Genomic DNA, 18,164 nt, shown 5'->3' on the forward strand with positions numbered 1-18,164 from the left:
GGATTATACCTATGGCTAGTAATCTAATATTCAGCACAAGACTGTGGATTTGAAAGATTTTGAACGATTTATTATTCTTCACCCCTGGCCTCCCCTTAATTATGCATCCTCTTCCCGACAGCCTGGTCTGCAGAGTTCTGACGGAGCAGTTCTGATTTGCTGGCTAAGGGAATGATTCAAGGCAAATACCGGTCGCCCACCCATTTCTTTGCTGTCCCTCACCTGCAGTGGAATGTCTCGGTTTAGCATAGCATTCCACTTGGCTGCTTGACAGGCAAGCGTGGAAGTATGAGCTCACCCACTTGAATCTGCTGGGTTAATCTGGTTTTAAGTATTTAATCATTAACTAACAGATTTGCAGTGAGCATATTTGACAACGCTCCTCATGAATACCAAACATACTTTAAAATGCCTCTTCAAATATAACACTAAATTCATCAATCCGTATATTTTGAATTTTGGTTTTGTTTTCACTCCTGGTTTTCTAAGTTGTGCATGTGGTTTATTACAGATGTTTACATGATTGGAAAAGAGCTGCGTCAGTGCATGCTGCCAAAGCAAGCACCTTTGGAGGAAAAACTATCTGTATTTAAACAGCAGCTTCTGCCACGTCACCCTGCTGTCTTTCACGAATGGTTCCTTAGGACTTTCCCTGATCCGACTTCATGGTCAGTTTCTTAAGTTTGGTAGCACAATGTTTTGTGGGGATCTGCTTTCCCAAATACAAAGTCAGGGGATTCAGGGAATCTGTGTAGTAATGTTTTCTCTCTTACCCCCGCCCGCGCCCCCCCCCCCCCCCCCCCCCCACTAATCCTCATTAGGAAGGCTCCTTTCTTGCACTTTATGACTCCATTTGTGGGAGTGGGGTGGGTTGGGTTGGGTTGGAAAAGGGAAATAGATATATAGTGTGATCATTTCCGATTCAGTTACCATAAATGTCTGAGTATTACTGTAAAGTCCGCGCCTCAATAATACACGGACTTCGGGAGAACAGTTTAACAGGTACTTTACTGAACAGGAGGCAACGTCAGACTGAAATACAGAAGCCTGCTAGGGCCTTTTACACAGTGGTGGTCACTGCCGGTACTGCAGTCTAAAACCAGTTATTCCCTTAAAGGTACATACACAACAATTACCAATATGTTTATAAGTGTTAGCTTGGTTATAAGGATCAATCACAGAAGAGACAAAGGTTAAGACAGCAAGTGTTAGGTCATGAACAATGTATTAATTCCTGTACGTCTTTAATGAGGGTAACGGGATAACTGCCCATTGGATTCAATAGCTACAAAAATTACTAATTCCTATCAAAGTGCTGTTGGTTATAAGGTTAATAATTAAGGTTTGATAATGGTAGTTAATTCTTATTTGTGTCATACACCATACCTATAGTTGATCATAATGCTTTCTGTTAGGTGTGTTGTGTTACTTTGAAACTTCAATCTTCCAATTCTTTCCAATTAGGTACAGTAGTAGATCAGCCTACTGCCGTTCTGTTGCTGTGATGTCAATGGTTGGCTACATTCTGGGTTTAGGTGATCGCCATGGAGAAAACATCTTGTTTGATTCTTTAACAGGCGAATGTGTTCATGTGGACTTCAACTGTCTTTTCAATAAGGTAACTGATTATTTTCCAGCATTCATCTTCCAGAGGTGAGCACACGTACTCTATTTCATATTTCTAATTTTAAAGCCAAAGTGCACAATTTTTGATCTAAATAGGCAGGAGCTAAAAAAGTTGACCTGTTGATATTTTCTTTCTATCACTTTTCAGTTGTTTTTTTGGCAAAATTTCATTTTCAGTTATCCGTGGCCTACATGGTCAAGCTACTGACCTCTCCATATTTGATCCACCTTCTGGCTGCATCGAGGCTTTGTGGTATATTGTGGGTGAGCTAGGAGTTGAAAGGGCAGCAGTATTGGCTTTGTCTTCCCTTTCAGTTAGTGCCCTTTGGGTGGCTAGGTTATTGAAAATCACTCCGTATTGTTGAGGAGGAGTGCATTTCTGCATTAGTAACGCCTCCGAATCCAGTCTGGTAGAAATGGTGTGGTCCAGGGACGTAAGAAATGCAAAATAAATTGGGAGTTAACCATGATTCTTCCTGTCTTCAGTTCTTTGGTCGTCTGTCCTAAAATCTCCTTATGTGGCTCAGTGTCCAATTTTGTTTGATAACGCTCCTGTGACGTGCCTTGGGATGTTTTACTACGTTGAAGGTGCTACCTAAATGCAAGTTGTTGTCTCAAAAGTGATTTAATCATATGCAGCCTACTCATTGTTGTGGTACACTGCTCTAAAAGATTTAGGGTGCCCTGGTCTAGAGTGACTCACCCATCACCTTTCCCACAGAGGAAGCAGTTTATGTCGAAGCCAGTTTCCCATTGTTCTTCTAAAGAAGATTGGTTTGCAAACGTGCATTCTAGATTTCTCTGTGACGATGCTTTGTTGGACCACCAACTTGCTGGTTACTCAGCCATTTTCTAAAAATCCTTTCCAGGAAAAGAAATACTGCAGCATTTAATCCAGAATTTTGTCTTTGTCCAGATTCTCTTTCCAGCTGTTGCAACTCTGTGGAGGAAACCACGCTCGTGAATATTCTGTGGTTCAAAAAATGTTATCACTTTTTTTAGGGGGAGACCTTTGATGTCCCAGAAGTTGTCCCTTTTCGTCTAACCCACAATATGGCCCATGCCATGGGCCCTATGGGAACAGAAGGTTTGTTCCGCCGAGCCTGTGAAGTGACATTGAGGTTAATGCGTGATCAACGAGAACCTTTAATGAGGTAAAGTATCAGATCTTAAATAAATTAAATTATAGTTAGAATTATTACCTATAATTTTTGACTACTTACATAAGCTTCCATTATAAATATTGATTGTTTTAACCTATTCTGTTTTGTTGGTATACATAGTCAGAGCAAACTTTGTCTTACAGTGTTTTGAAAACTTTTCTGCATGACCCACTGGTGGAGTGGAGCAAACCAATAAAGGGAAGTTCGAGAGTACAACCCAATGAAACTGGGGAGGTCATCAATGAAAAGGTCAGTGAAAGAAGACTGTCTTCCTTGTGTTGATTTAAACAATGTTGTGTTCTCGGCTGACTTTTTTACCCTTCCAATCTATCTTCCTTTGCCCTGTCATTCCCACGTGTTTTTGTCAAATGGGCTCCTAACACTCTGACCTGCAGCAGCCAGTGCAAAGTAGAGAGTGTTGTTTGATTCTCTGCTGGCTGCAAAGAGGTCTTCTTTTGTTCAGAAAGAGGTAGCTGGGACTTTTAGTTTTTAAATGTGATGGAACATTTTTACATCCCTCATGTATAATTAGGTTGGATTGTAGGCTGCAGTGTGTACCACCTACAAGATGCACCGCAGCAACTCGCCAAGGCTGCTTCGACAGCACCTCCCAAACCCGCGACCTCTACTACCTAGAAGGACAAGGGCAGCAGGTGCCTGGGAACACTTTCATCTCCAAGTCACACACCATCCTGACTTGGAAATATATCACTGTTCCTTTATTGTCGCTGGGTCAAGATCCTGGAAATCGCGACCTAATAGCACTGTGGGAGTACCTTCACCGCATGGACTGCAGCGGTTCAAGAAGGCGGTTCACCACCACCTTCCCGAGAGCAATTAGGGATGGGCAATAAATGCTGGCCTTGCCAGTGACGCCAACATCCCAGGGACGAATAATAAAAAAAAGAACTCTCATCTGCAGCCTTCAACTTCTATCCATTGCACATTTTCATCCCTTTCTCTATTTTATTGATACAACTATTGAAAAGAAAGACTCGCATTTATATAGCGCCTTTCACGACCACCGGATGTCCCAAAGTGCTTTACAGCCAATGAAGTACTTTCTGAAGTGTAGTCACTGTTGTAATGATTGCTGGTGTTCTTATTGCTTCTATGCTTCATGTACACTACCCTACGCATGCTTCCTCCTTTCTACATCCTTATTGTGTTCAAATCAAAATTCATCTCACAATCTCCTACTGCAACTCATTCCTTCCCAGGATCTCAAAATTGTGCAATTCCCTATCACCGTCTGTCTTTCCTTCTGCAATCTTCAGGCTTTTAAAAACCCAAACTTGGTGTCAACTAATCACTGCTTCCTGATTTACCTCGTCTTTAACACTTTCAACCTTCTTGTTGTTCTGCATTGTGGGCCTTGGCCCTTTTCCTTGACTTCTCAATTTTGTAAAAGCAGGGTCTGATTAGGCTAGACTGAGGGCAGCACTTGGATGATACTCGAGTAGAACCACTGAGCAAGAGACAGCTTTGCTCCTAATGTCTATTGAGCAGCTTTAAAGTATAAAATGCGGTAGCATGAGGTGACAAAGACACCAGTAGAGCTTATTTCCCTTTTATGACATTATTTAGCAATTTGGTGGAAGATGCTCCCTTTTTTCAAATGAAAGTAATCACCTTTAGGATTAAAGCACACCAAATATAGCTGGTGCAGTCTGTCGTAGAAGAAGAGTGATCGGAAATTTAAAATTTGGGTAAACCTCAATTGAATTTAAAAACGGAAATAATTCTCTTAGTGCTGACTTGTTCTTTTTTAGGCCAAGACCCACGTTCAGGACATAGAAAAGCGGCTGCACGGTGTGATTAAGACGAGAAATAAGGTGAAAGGTTTGCCTTTATCCATTGAAGGTCATGTCCACTACCTTATTCAAGAAGCAACAAATGAAAAACTCTTGTGTCAAATGTACCTGGGCTGGGCTCCATACATGTGAAAGCATTCATAAAAAGCTGTAACTCTGGTACAAGCAAGAAGCAAGATTGACGAGATATGTGGTTTATGGAGTAGCTGCTTGATTTGTGACCTCCTTTATCCCCAGCTCTAAATCACCCACCAAAAGTTGCTAACATTTCAGGAAGCAAGTTTTGTATCACTGCAATACACCTTTTGTAGTAGTGAATTTTTTTTTGTTGAAAACTTACTTCAGGAAGAGAACAACATATTCTCGTCAAAGAGACTGCATCATAACGATCAAAAGGATGTGGAATTCTTCTTCAACTCTAGGAGGCAAGATAAAGGGCAAACAGAGAACTTTACTGACTTCTGATTAAAGTGCAGTGAGAAGCATTCAAACTTCAATAGTAGATCTCGGGAGTTAATTATTATTTTTTTTTAATATTGAAATTGGAATTTAAATGCTTTAAAGATAATTTGGTGGAGGAGGCTGGGTTTAACTGGAACAGGAAATCAGATATACAGAAACCTGACAAAGTATGGAGTAGGATACTGTTGATATAGTAAAACATGACTTAAAAAGTGTCCACATTGAAATTTGTGGAGATCCCAGAGATAGTCCAAGAAAAAGCAAATGGATTCCTTATGTGAACTGCTGGAGAAGCCCGAAGGACTGAACGTCAATTACCTAATTGAGGCCAGAGCCCATTGTACTGTATACTGTCAACTTGTACTGTATTGTTGAATTTGTATTATAAATTGAATTGTATTGATGCTTTTGGGGAAAAAAGCCTCATGCATTGGTGGCTCAGATAATTTATTGGGATCAATATAGTTTTGCATGTTAAGCTATCATTAAGTTACTCCTTTAAGATTGAACAGAGCCCATTTTATAACTGGCAAAACTGTGTGGGATTCTGATGTACAAGGAGGTCCCCTATTGACTGTACAGCCTCACCTGGCTCTGTATTTGAGTGGAGAGCAAAGACTTCTCCCATATTTGTAAGGGAAGTGAAATCCAACCTCCAGTCAGATGTGTAGAGAAATGATTCACTGAACTTAATAAATGGTGGTTGATGCCGAAGTCAGATTGTTGAATAAAAGATGGCCTGTTGAGAGAGGCTTGTTATTTTGATCTTCAATGTCCTCCTCATGCACATCAGTCTCCACTGTTTTTGGTGTGGATGACACCTCATGTTGATTAATATATATGTGATGGTTTCTTCTGGCAATTTATGAATATGAAAAGTAAGAAAAATATGCACACTTACTGAATTGTACTTTAATGTAGCTACTTTTTGTGCTTGTTCAAGGTTGGTTGTAGAAACTTTACAACAGAAAAAATAATTTTCCAAAATATTTTTGTACAGGATTATAGTATCTGAAATTTGAGTGTTTCAGACCAGATTTTCTATTTTTTTTTTTATGTTCACAACCTTGTTGTGCTCTAATGTGTAAAATAAAGCGTGGAATAGATATTTATTGTGTGTTTTTATAATCAGATATTTTAACAGTCTGACCAGATTCAGTTAACAGTAGAATTGTAACTTTTCCACTAACCATTCATGAGCGACAAAATATTGTTTGCCAAAAAAGGAGTGTTGTCTGGCACCCTGAACAACAACATCTTGTATTTATACAGTGCCTTTAATGTAGCATTACATCCCAAGGCGCTGCACAGGAGTATTATAAGACAAAAAACTTGACACCGAGCCACATAGGGAGAAATTAGGGTAGGTGACCAAAAGCTTGATCAAAGAGGTAGGTTTTAAGGAGTGTCTTTTAAAGGAGGAAAGAGAGGCGGAGAGGTTTAGGCAGGGAATTCCAGAGCTTAGGGCCCAGGCAACAGAATGCACAGCCACCAATGGTTGACCGATTTATAATCGGGGAGGCTCGAGAGGGCAGAATTAGAGGAGCGCAGATATCTCGGTTGTGGGGAGGGGACTGAAGGAGATTACAGAGATAGGGAGGGGCGAGGACATGGAGGGATTTGAAAACAAGGATGAGAATTTTGAAATCGAGGTGCTGCTTAACGGGGGAGCCAGTGTAGGTCAGCGAGCACAGGGGTGATGGGCGAACAGGACTTGGTGCGAGTTAGGACACGGGCAGCCAAGTTTTGGATGACCTCAAGTTTACATAGGGTAGAATGTGGGAGGCCAGCCAGGAGTGCGTTGGAATAGTCAAGTCTAGAGGTAACAAAGACATGGATGAGGGTTTCAGCAGCAGATGAGTTGAGGCAAGGGCGGAGATGGGCGATGTTACGGAGGTGGAAAAAGGCGGTCTTATGCTGCGGATATGTGGTCGGAAGCTCATTTCAGGGTCAAATATGACACCAAGGTTGCGAACATTGTGGTTCAGCCTCACACAGATGTTAGGGAGAGGGATGGAGTCAGTGGCTAGGGGATGGAGTTTGTGGTGGGGACCAAAAACAGTGGCTTCAGTCTTCCCAATATTTAATTGGAGAACATTTCTGCTCATCCAGAACTGTATGTCGGACAACAGTCTGACAATTTAGAGGCATAAGATCATAAGAAATAGGAGCAGGAGTACACCATTTGGCCCCTCGAGCCTGCTCCACCATTCAATAAGATCATGGCCTCGTGCTTAGTGCTTTACTAATTTACTGGAATTTTTTGAGGATGTAACTGGTAAAATAGATAAGGGAGAACCAGTGGATGTGGTGTATTTGGACTTTCAAAAGGCTTTCGATAAGGTCCTGCATAAGAGATTAGCGTGTAAAGTTAAGGCACATGGGATTGGGGGCAAGGTACTGACTTTGATAGAGAACTGGTTGGCAGACAGAAAGCAAAGAGTTGGAATAAACGGCTCTTTTTCCGAGTGGCAGGCAGTGACTAGTGGGGTACCGCAGGGATCGGTCCTTGGACCCCAGCTATTCACAATATATATTAATGATCTGGACGAGGGAACTAGATGTAATATCGCCAAGTTTGCAGACGACACAAAGCTGGGTGGGCGTGTGTGCTGTGAGGAGGATGCCGAGAAACTCCAGTATGATTTGGACAGGTTGGGTGATTGGGCAGAAGCATAGCAGATGCAATATAACGTGGATAAATGCGAGGTTATCCACTTTGGTGTCAAAAACAAGAAGGCAGATTATTATCTGAATGGCAATAGATTGGGAGAAGGGGAAGTGCAACGAGACCTGGGCGTCTTTGTGCACCAGTCGCTGAAGGTAAGCATGTAGGTGCAGCAGGCGGTTAAGAAGGCAAATGGTATGTTGGCCTTCGTAGCGAGAGGGTTTGAGTACAGGAACAAGGATGTCTTGCTGCAGTTGTACACGGCCTTGGTGAGACCACACCTTGAGTATTGTGTGCAGTTTTGGTCGCCTTATCTGAGGAAGGATGTTATTGCCATGGAAGGAGTGCAGCGAAGATTCACCAGGCTGATACCTGGGATGGCAGGAATGACGTATGAGGAGAGATTGGGTCGATTGGGCTTGTACTCGCTGGAGTTTAGAAGAATGAGAGGGGATCTCATTGAAACTTATAAAATTCTAACAGGACTAGACAGACTAGATGCAGGAAGGATGTTCCCGATGGTCGGGGAGTCCAGAACCAGGGGTCAGAAGGGGTAAGCCATTTAGGACAGAGATGAGGAGGAATTTCTTCACCCAGAGAGTGGTGAACCTGTGGAATTCTCTACAACAAAAGGCCGTTGAGGCCAATTCATTAAATATATTCAAGAAGGAGTTGGATATATTTCTTGAGGCTAAAGGGATCAAGGGATATGGGGAGAAAGCAGGGACAGGGTACTGAATTTGGATGATCAGCCATGATCGCATTGAATGGCAGAGCAGGCTCGAGGGGCCGAATGGCCTACTCCTATCTTCTATGTTTCAACTCCACTTTCCTGTCCGCTCCCCATAACCTTTGACTCCCCTATTCAAAAATCTGTCTTATCTCCACCTTAAATATATTCAATGACCCAGCCTCCACAGCTCTCTGCGGTAGAGAATTCCAAAGATTCATGACCCTCGGAGAAGAAATTCCTCCTCATCTCCATTTTAAATGGGCGACCCCTTATTCTGAAACTATGCCCCCTAGTTCTAGATACCCCCACGAGGGGAAACATCCTCTCTGCATCCACCCTGTTAAACCCCCTCGAAATCTTATATGTTTCAATAAGATCACCTCCCACTCTCTAAACTCCAATGAGTATTGGCCCAACCTTTCTTCATAAGATAACCCCCTTATCTCAGGATTCAACCTAGTAAATCTTCTCTGAATAGCCTCCAATGCAAATATATATCTCCTTAAATAAGGAGACCAAAACTGTACGCAGTACTCCAGGTGTGGTCTCACCAAAGCCCTGTACAGTTGTAGCAAGACTTCCCTACTTTTATACTCCATCCCCCTTGCAATAAAGGTCAATATTCCATTTGCCTTCCTAATTACTTGCTGTACCTGCATGCTAAATTTTTGTGTTTCATGTACACAAGGACCCCCAGATCCCTCTGTACCGCAGCATTTTGTAGTCTCCATTTAAATAATATTTTGCTTTTTTATTCTTCCTACCAAAGTGGATAACCTCACATTTTTGCACATTATACTCCATCTGCCAAATTATGCCCACTCACTTAACCTATCTATACCCCTTTGCAGACTCTTTGGGCTCGATTTTCATCCAGGTGCTCGTTGGTGTCGTGTTATCCGAATTTCGTGTTTCCCACACGAATCTAAATGGATGTGGGAGATTGATGCAATTTTAACCGAATTGGCCAATTGATTTCCAACGTGTGGGAAGCCTTTGCAAATGGGTTTTTCATGACTGAAAGTCCCCTCCGATTATATCATCATTGCTGCTGCATTTAAAGTCCACAGCAAGCCTTGCTTCTTCTGCAGACTGCCAAGCTTATTGACTGTGCAGTGTGAGGGAGCTGCAGCAAATATGACAAGCGGGAGGGCCAGATAAGCTCCTCGCTTTGACGAGGTGGCACTGCAGGCATTAGTGGATGGGGCTAGGGCCAACAGGAAGATGCTCTTCCCTTCATCAGGGAGGAAGAGGCCTCCCACTCAGACCAAGGCAGTGTGGATGCAGGTGGCTGAGGAGGTCAACTCCTTGGGAGTCACCTGCAGAACCTGGATACAGTGCAGAAAAAGATTTCATGACCTTCAGCGCACTGGAAAAGTGAGTATGAATTTCCCATCACCCTCAATCTGATCCCCATTGCCTTTCCTCACCAGCACTCAGTTTTAGCAATCTCTTCCTTCACATCCCACTTGACACTGACATCCATGCACCCTTACTCATTCCCTCTCTATGCTCACATTCACATAACTATTCCACCATGCAGCCCTCACACTCCCTATCACTCTGATGATTTGAACACAACTGACAACACACAGGGAGGGCCCTTGGTCTTGCAACCTCGCTCCATCTTTGTCTCCTAAGTATCTATGCTATGCAATCTCTACACTCACTCCTTCATTCTCACTCAACCTCCACTTGTCTCCCTCATTGCAGGAAAAGAGAGCTCACAACAAAAGAGAGTGAGCCAGGACAAGAGGCGGGACAGCCTCAATAGCCCACCTGACCCCCTGGGAGGAGGCCGTCATGGAAATTATGGGAATAGAGGATGATTCGCGCATGGGGGACGGACAGACAGGTGTAACACAGCAAGCTGGTGACAGAAAAGTTTCCCATCTCTCTCTTTGACATTGCATAAGTCGCTGATAATGATTGTGAAGCTGTAACAGATGGACTTATGAGCATCTGCAAAAAGCTATGTGCATGTAGCCTTTGTATCACATCTCTGACTCTTTCCTTTACTGCCCCCCACAGGACCATCACAAGCATCCGTCCCCCCTAGCCAGGAAGAAGAGGCTGAGCAGCCAGACTCCTCAGAGGAAGCTGCAACCTCTGAGGGCGCAGCGTCACCAGAAATCTGCGCACCTAGCACCAGCGCAGACACTCGCACCTCGGTGGGACTTTCGGGATATAGAGTAGTGTTGTCACCTGGTGTATCACAGCTCACAAGTGAGCATCAGCAGATTGTGGAGACAGGGACAGCAGTGGAGAGTCCTAGTCGGAGGGCACAGGACTCTGCCAGCTCGGCTCAGCAGCATATCGACCCTATGCCTCTGGGTCCATCCATAAGACCAGAGGTGATGGAACTCCAGGCACAGATGCAGGAGTCTCTGGTAGGTTTTGTCTCTAGGGTCGCTGCGAGTGTGGAGTGAATGGAGGAGTCCATAGCGAACAGGAGCAGAGCCTTTGTGGAGTCATTGGTGCATGAACGCATCCCCACGGAAAGGATGGCTACGGCCATGGAGGAGCTTAGTCGCCAGGGTATGGAAAACATGGTCATTGTTCAGAATAGAATAACATCTCTTGAGGAGCGATGGGCATCTATTGAACAGAGAAACCAGACCTTCATGGAAGTCCTTCTGAGTATGACTGCCATTGCAGATACGGGTCCCCATGGCCCCCCTGATGTGCAGCAAGGTGCTCTCCAGCCACTTCCAGGCGCTGGCCCCTTCTGGCCTGTGCAGCTTCAGGTGGGTGAGCAGCAGCTTGTTCCTGGTTCTGCTGCGGCGGCGGCTGGTGCTCGAGCTCCTCTAATGCCCAGATGGGAAGGAAATAAATGGCTCCCATGCTTCTGGTATATGCCTCCATTGAGGAAGTGCTGAGTGAAGGTGGCGAGAGGGGTTTCCGAGGAGGTCACACTGGAGATCGGTGTGAGGCTCCAACCTTACAGAGGTGTGGTTAAGCCTTCTAAAAGTTGCCCCAGACCTGAGACCACTAAGTCCTGCCACCTGCAAATCATGGCTGATCAAATCTCTTTAATGGTTGACCTGCAGTTGATAGTCAGCAATCCAAAAGTGTTCCCGCCAGGTTTCACATTCGTGTTTCCTACCAGGCGTGTTTTATGTGGGAAAAGTGTTAAATTTGCAAGGGCCTGTTAAAATAGGATTATAGAGGTTATTAAGGGCCTTAAAGACCAGTCCCACCTGTTGGATGCGGGATGGAGTCAGGACCATCAGACACGCCTGAGTTAAAATTGCTCGGAGTCGGGAACAAGGTTGGGGGGGGGTCCTGCCCACCAGTTTTTGCAATTTTAACCCCCCGCACGTCTCCAAGCCTGACTCCACGGCTCAATGAAAATCGAGCCCCTTGTGTCCTCACAACTTGCTTTCCCACCTACCTTTGTATCATCAGCAAATTTGGCTACATTACACTCGGTCCCTTCATCCAAGTCATTAATATAGATTGTAAATAGTTTAGGCCCCAGCACTGATCCCTGTGGCACCCCACTAGTTGCAGTTTGCCAACCTGAAAATAACCCATTTATCCCGACTGTTTTCTTTTAGCCAATCTATCCATGCTAATATATTGCCCCCAACCCCGTTAGCTCTTATCTTGTGCAGCAACCTTTTATGTGGCACCTTATCGAATGCCTTCTGGAAATCCAAATACACCACATCCACTGGTTCCCCTTTATCCACCCTGCTCGTTACATCCTCAAAGAACTCCAGCAAAATTGTCAAACATGATTTCCCTTTCATAAAACGATGCTGACTCTGCTTGATTGTATTATGATTTTCTAAATGTCCTGCTACTACTTCCTTAATAATGGACCCCAGCATTTTCCCAATGACAGATGTTAGGCTAACTGGTCTATAGTTTGCTGCTTTCTGTCTTCCTCCTTTCTTGAATAGGGGCGTTACATTTGTGGTTTTCCAATTCGCTGGGACCTCTCCAGAATCCAGAGAATTTTGGTAGATTACAACCAATGCATCCACTATCTCTGCAGCCATTTCTTTTAAGACCTGAGGATGCAGGCCATCAGGTCCAGGGGACTTTTCCACCTTTACTCCCATTAGTTTGCCTAGTACTTTTTCTCTAGTGATACAGGTAGACTATCCTTTATCCGAAAACCTCGGGACCAGCCGAGTTTCGGATAAAGGAGAATTTCGGATTTCGGAAGGTGGGTCGGCGGGGGGTTGTGCGCACGACTTACGCTGATGCTCAGCGTAAGTCAGTCGGGGCCGGGGGGGTCGGCGGTTGTCGGGGCCGGCGGGGTCCGCGGGGGGGTCGGCGGTTGTCGGGGCTGGCGGGGTCGGCGGTTGTCGGGGCCGGCGGGGTCCGCGGGGGGGTCGGCGGTTGTCGGGGCCGGCGGGGTCCACGGGGGGGGTCGGCGGTTGTCGGGGCTGGTGGGGTCGGCGGTTGTCGGGGCAGGCGGGGTCCGCGGGGGGGGTCGGCGGTTGTCGGGGCTGGCGGGGTCGGCGGTTGTCGGGGCCGGGGGGGTCGTGCGCACGACTTACCCTTTATCCGAACTTCCGAAACCGGAACCCTCTAAAAACCGAAGGTTTTTTCGTTCGTACGCACGACTTACGCTGAACGAAAAAACCTTCAGTTTTTAGAGGGTTTCGGTTTTCGGAAGTCCGGATAAAGGGTAGTCTACCTGTAGTGATTGTTCCTCCCTCCCTTTAGCCCCTTGATTATCTATTATTATTGGGATGCTTTTAGTGTCTTCTACCATGAAGACCAACACAAAATATTTGTTCAAAGTCTCTGCCATTTCCCTGTTTCCCATTATTAATTCCCCAGTCTCATCATCTAAGGGACTAACATTTACTTTGGCTACCCTCTTCCTTTTTATATACCTGTAGAAGCTCTTACTGTCTGTTTTTATATTTCTTGCTAATTTGCTCTCAATCTATCTTCTCCCTCTATTATTATTAATGGTTTCTTAAATTTCCCAATCCTTTTGCCTACCACTAATCTTTGCAACATTGGATGCCTTTGTTTTCAATTTGATACCATCCCTAACTTCCTTGGTTAGTCACGGATGGTTCATCCTTCTCTTAGAGTCCTTCTTTCTCACTGGAATATATCTTTGCTGAGCGTTATGAAATATCTCCTTAAATGTCTGCCACTGCTTATCTACCGTCTTACCCTTTAATCTATTTTCCCAGTCCACTTTAGCCAACTCTGTCTTCATATCTTTGTAATTGTCTTTATTTAAGTTCAGGACACTAGTTTGAGACCCAAGTTTCTCACCCTCAAATTGAATTTGAAATTTGAACATGCTATGATCACTCTTCCCAAGAGGATCCTTTACTATTAATTAATCCTGTCTCATTACACATTACCAGATCTAAAATAGCCTGCTCCCTGGTTGGTTCCACAATGTAGTATTCTAAGAAAACATCCTGAATACATTCTATGAACTCGTCCTCAAGGCTACCTTTGCCAATTTGATTTGTCCAATCTATATGAAGATTAAAATCGCCCATGACTATTGCAGTACCTTTCTTACAAGCCCCCATTATTTCTTGATTTATACTCTGTCCTACAGTGTAGCTACTGTTAGCGGGCCTATAGACTACTCCCACCAGTGACTTCTTTCCCTTATTATTTCTTATCTCCATCCAAACTGATTCTACATCTTGATCTTCTGAGCCAATATCATTTCTCACAACTGCACTGATCTCATCCTTTATTAACAGACCTACCCCACCTCCTTTTCCTTTCTGCCTATCCTTCCAAAATATCAAATACCCCCGAATATTCAGTTCCCAGCCTTGGTCACCTTGCAACCACGTCTCTGTAATGGCTATCAGATCATACCCATTTATTTCTAATTGTGCCGTCAACTCATCTATCTTGTTACGAATGCTGCGTGCATTCAGATAAAGAGCTTTTAATTTTGTCTTTATACTATTTTTCCCTATTCTTACTCTACTTTCTGGTGCACTCTTATACACTCTGTCCCGTCCTGTCACACTCTCGTTATCATTACCCCTATCACCACCCTGCACTATTGCCTTCTCCTTTCTCTTTGACTTTTTAAATTTCCCCTCACTTGAACCCTCCTCCCCTCCCACCCCACTATTTAGTTTAAAGCCCTATCTACAGCCTTAGGTATTCGATTCGCCAGGACACTGGTCCCAGCATGGTTCAAGTGAAGCCCGTCCCAACAGAATAGCTCCCTCTTTCCCCAGTACTAGTCCCAGTGCCCCATGAATCGAAACCCATTTCTCCCACACCAATCTTTGAGCCACACATTCATCTCTCTGATCTTATTTACCCTATGCCAATTTGCACGTGGCTAGCCCCTACCTGCTCATGCTCCCTCAGCAGAACCTCTTTCTTTGTCCTACCTATGTCGTTGGTACCTACATGAACCACAACAACTGGATCTTTCCCCTCCCACTCCACGTTCCTCTCCAGCCCAGAGGAGATGTCCTTAACTCTGGCACTGGGCAGGCAACATAGCCTTTGGGACTCTCACTCTTGGCTGCAGAGAACAGTATCTATCCCCCTAACTATACTGTCCTCTACCACTACTAAATTTATTTTTACTCCCCCAGCTTAAATGGCCCTGTACCACAGTGCTGTGGTCAGTTTGCTCATCCTCCCTGCAGTCCCTGCTCTCGTCCACACAGGGAGCATGAACCTCGTACCTGTTGGACAAGTGCAAAGGCTGAGGCTCCTCCGATGCTTCCTTTTGGATCCCCATACCTGCCTCACTCATAGTCACACCCTCTTGTCCCTGACAACAGACCAAATTTGAAGTATTTAACCTAAGGGGTGTGACTGCCTCCTGGAACACAGTGCCCAGGTAACTCTCCCCCTTCCTGATGTATCGCAGTGTCCTAAGTTCCTCGAGTTGCCAACACTTACTGCAGATGTGGTCTCTATGGATCACACTGGTGTCCACCAGCTCCCACATGCTACAGCTGCAACACATCACCTGCCCTGCCATCTCTATTGTAATTTATTTAACTAATTAGGTTTTCAAGTTTTGAAATATCAATTATCTATGTATAGTTTTTAATCTGTAATCACAGATCTTAATTTATACCAATGCCCAAGTTTAGAAAAAAAAAGAGAAGTACCAACCAATCACTTACCTGCTTTCCTGTGATGCCACACTTTGATTTTTTTCCCCCACTCATAGGTCCGTTTGCTCTGCTCCCAGCGAGCTCTCGCTCTGGGCGCTGGTCTCAGGCACTCCTTTTTGAGTTTGCCGCTGCTCTCGTGGAGGAGTCGAGAGAAGAGGTAGTGACGTAGAGCTGGGCATCGTCAGTGTACATGTGGAAACTGATGCTGTATTTTCGGATGATGTCGCCAAGGGACAACATGTAGATGAGAAATAGGAGGGGGCCAAGGATAGATCCTTGGGAGACACCAGAGGTAACAATGCGGGAGCGGGAAGAGAAGCCATTGCAGGTGATTCTCTGGCTATGATTAGATAAATAAGAATGGAACCTTACATCCTAGGGTCTTGAGGGAAGTGGCGGTAGGGATTGTGGATGCATTGGTAATAATTTTCCAAAACCCCCTGGACTCGGCAAAGGTCCCGGCAGACTGGAAAACTGCTAATGTAACACCCTTATTTAAAAAGGGCAGTAGACAGAAGGCTGGAAACTATAGACCAGTTAGCCTAACATCTGTGGTAGGTAAAATGTTGGAGTCCATTATTAAGGAGACAGTAACAGGACATTTGGATAATCATAATTTAATAGGACAAAGTCAGCATGGTTTTATGAAGGGGAAGTCATGTTTGACAAATTTGCTGGAGTTCTTTGAGGAAGTAACGTATAGGGTGGATAAAGGGGAACCAGTGGACGTAGTGTATTTAGACTTCCAAAAGGCATTTGACAAGGTGCCACACAAAAGATTATTGCTTAAGATAAAAAATCACGGGATTGGGGATAATATTCTGGCATGGATAGAGGATTGGCTATCTAACAGAAGGCAGAGAGTTGGGATAAATGGTTCATTCTCAGACTGGCAATCAGTAACTAGTGGTGTTCCGCAGGGGTCAGTGCTGGGTCCCCAACTCTTTACAATCTATATTAACGATTTGGAGGAGGGGACCGAGTGTAACATATCAAAGTTTGCAGATGATACTAAGATGGGAGGGAAAGTAGTGAGTGAGGAGGACATAAAAAAACTGCAAGGGGACATAGACAGGCTAAGTAAGTGGGCAGAGATTTGGCAGATGGAATACAATACTGGAAAGTGTGAGGTTATGCACTTTGGCAGGAAAAATCGTAGAACAAGTTATTATCTTAATGGCAAGAAACTGGAAAGTACTGAAGTACAAAGGGATCTGGGGGTCCTGGTGCACGAAACTCAAAAGGTTAGTATGCAGGTGCAGCAAGTGATTAAGAAGGCCAATGGAATGTTGGCTTTCATTGCTAGGGGGATAGAATATAAAAATAGGGAGGTATTGCTTCAGTTGTACAAGGTATTGGTGAGACCGCACCTGGAATACTGCGTACAGTTTTGGTGTCCATACTTAAGAACGGACATACTTGCTCTTGAGTCAGTACAAAGAAGGTTCACTCGGTTAATCCCGGGGATGAGGGGATGGACATATGAGGAGAGGTTGAGCAGATTGGGACTCTACTCATTGGAGTTCAGAAGGATGAGAGGCGATCTTATTGAAACATATAAGATTGTGAAGGGGTTGGATCGGGTGGATGCAGGGAAGATGTTCCCGATGATGGGTGAAACTAGAACTAGGGGGCATAGTCTTAGAATAAGGGGCTGCTCTTTCAAAACTGAGATGAGGAGGAACTACTTCACTCAGAGGGTGGTAGGTCCATGGAATATGCTGCCCCAAAAAGCTGTAGAAGCTACATCATTACATAAATTTAAAACAGAAATAGACAGTTTCCTAGAAGTAAAGGGAATTAAGGGTTACGGGGAGCGGGCAGGAATTTGGACATGAGTCTAGGTTCGGATCGGCCATGGCCCTGTGGGTAGCGGAGCGGGCCCAGGGGCCGTGTAGCCTGATCCTGCTCCTATTTCATGTGTCTAATTCTGTTAGATTCAGGAGATGGTTCTGTGATAGTGGATTGGCGGTTAGGATCAGATCAGCCATGATCTTATTGAATGGCGGGGCAGGCTCGAGGGGCCGATTGGCCTACTCCTGCTCCTATTTCTTATGTTCTTATGAACCAGGCGAGTGCAGTCCCACCCAGCTGGACGACGGTGGAGAGGCGTTTGAGAAGGATGGAGTGGTCAATCGTGTCAAAGGCTGCAGACAAGTCAAGAAGAACAAGAAGGGATAGTTTACCTTTGTCACAGTCACAAAGGATGTCATTTGTGACTTTGATGAGAGCCGTTTCGGTACTGTGGCAAGGGTGGTAATCTGATTGGAGAGATTCAAACATGGAGTTGTGGGAAAGATGGGCACGGATTTGGGAGGTGACAACACGTTCAAGGACTTTGGAGAGGAAAAAGAGGCTGGAGATGGGGCGGTAGTTTGCAAGGATGGAGAGGTCAAGGGTTGTTTTTTTGAGAGGGGTGATGATGGCAGATTTGAGGGGGGACAGTACCTGAGGAGAGAGAACCGTTAACAATGTCATCTAACATGGGAGCCAGAAAAGGAAGTTGGGTGGTCCGCAGTTTGGTGGGAATAGGGTTGAGGGAGCAAGAGGTGGGTCTTGTGAGCAAGATGAGTACGGAGAGGTCATGAGGGAGATCGG

The 18,164-nt window shown here is 44.8% G+C and overlaps 1 protein-coding gene across 2 annotated transcripts in view; it reads left to right on the forward strand.

The window, feature by feature from the left end:
• atr (ATR checkpoint kinase) overlaps window positions 1-6,173 on the forward strand; it is an 84,402-nt gene extending 78,229 nt beyond the window's left edge. For both annotated transcript variants that reach the window (XM_085989888.1, XM_085989889.1), the window contains 5 exons: window positions 512-668; window positions 1,465-1,618; window positions 2,629-2,780; window positions 2,933-3,038; window positions 4,562-6,173. In XM_085989888.1, coding sequence (XP_085846014.1) covers window positions 512-668; window positions 1,465-1,618; window positions 2,629-2,780; window positions 2,933-3,038; window positions 4,562-4,735 — 743 coding nt within the window. In that variant the 3' untranslated portion in view covers window positions 4,736-6,173. The remainder of the gene's footprint in view (window positions 1-511; window positions 669-1,464; window positions 1,619-2,628; window positions 2,781-2,932; window positions 3,039-4,561) is intronic.
• Window positions 6,174-18,164: the final 11,991 nt, after the last annotated feature.

Source organism: Somniosus microcephalus, chromosome 6 (genome assembly GCF_052327205.1).
Source record: "Somniosus microcephalus isolate GS21.2 chromosome 6, FLI_Smic_1.0, whole genome shotgun sequence".
Taxonomy (NCBI): Eukaryota; Metazoa; Chordata; class Chondrichthyes; order Squaliformes; family Somniosidae; genus Somniosus; species Somniosus microcephalus.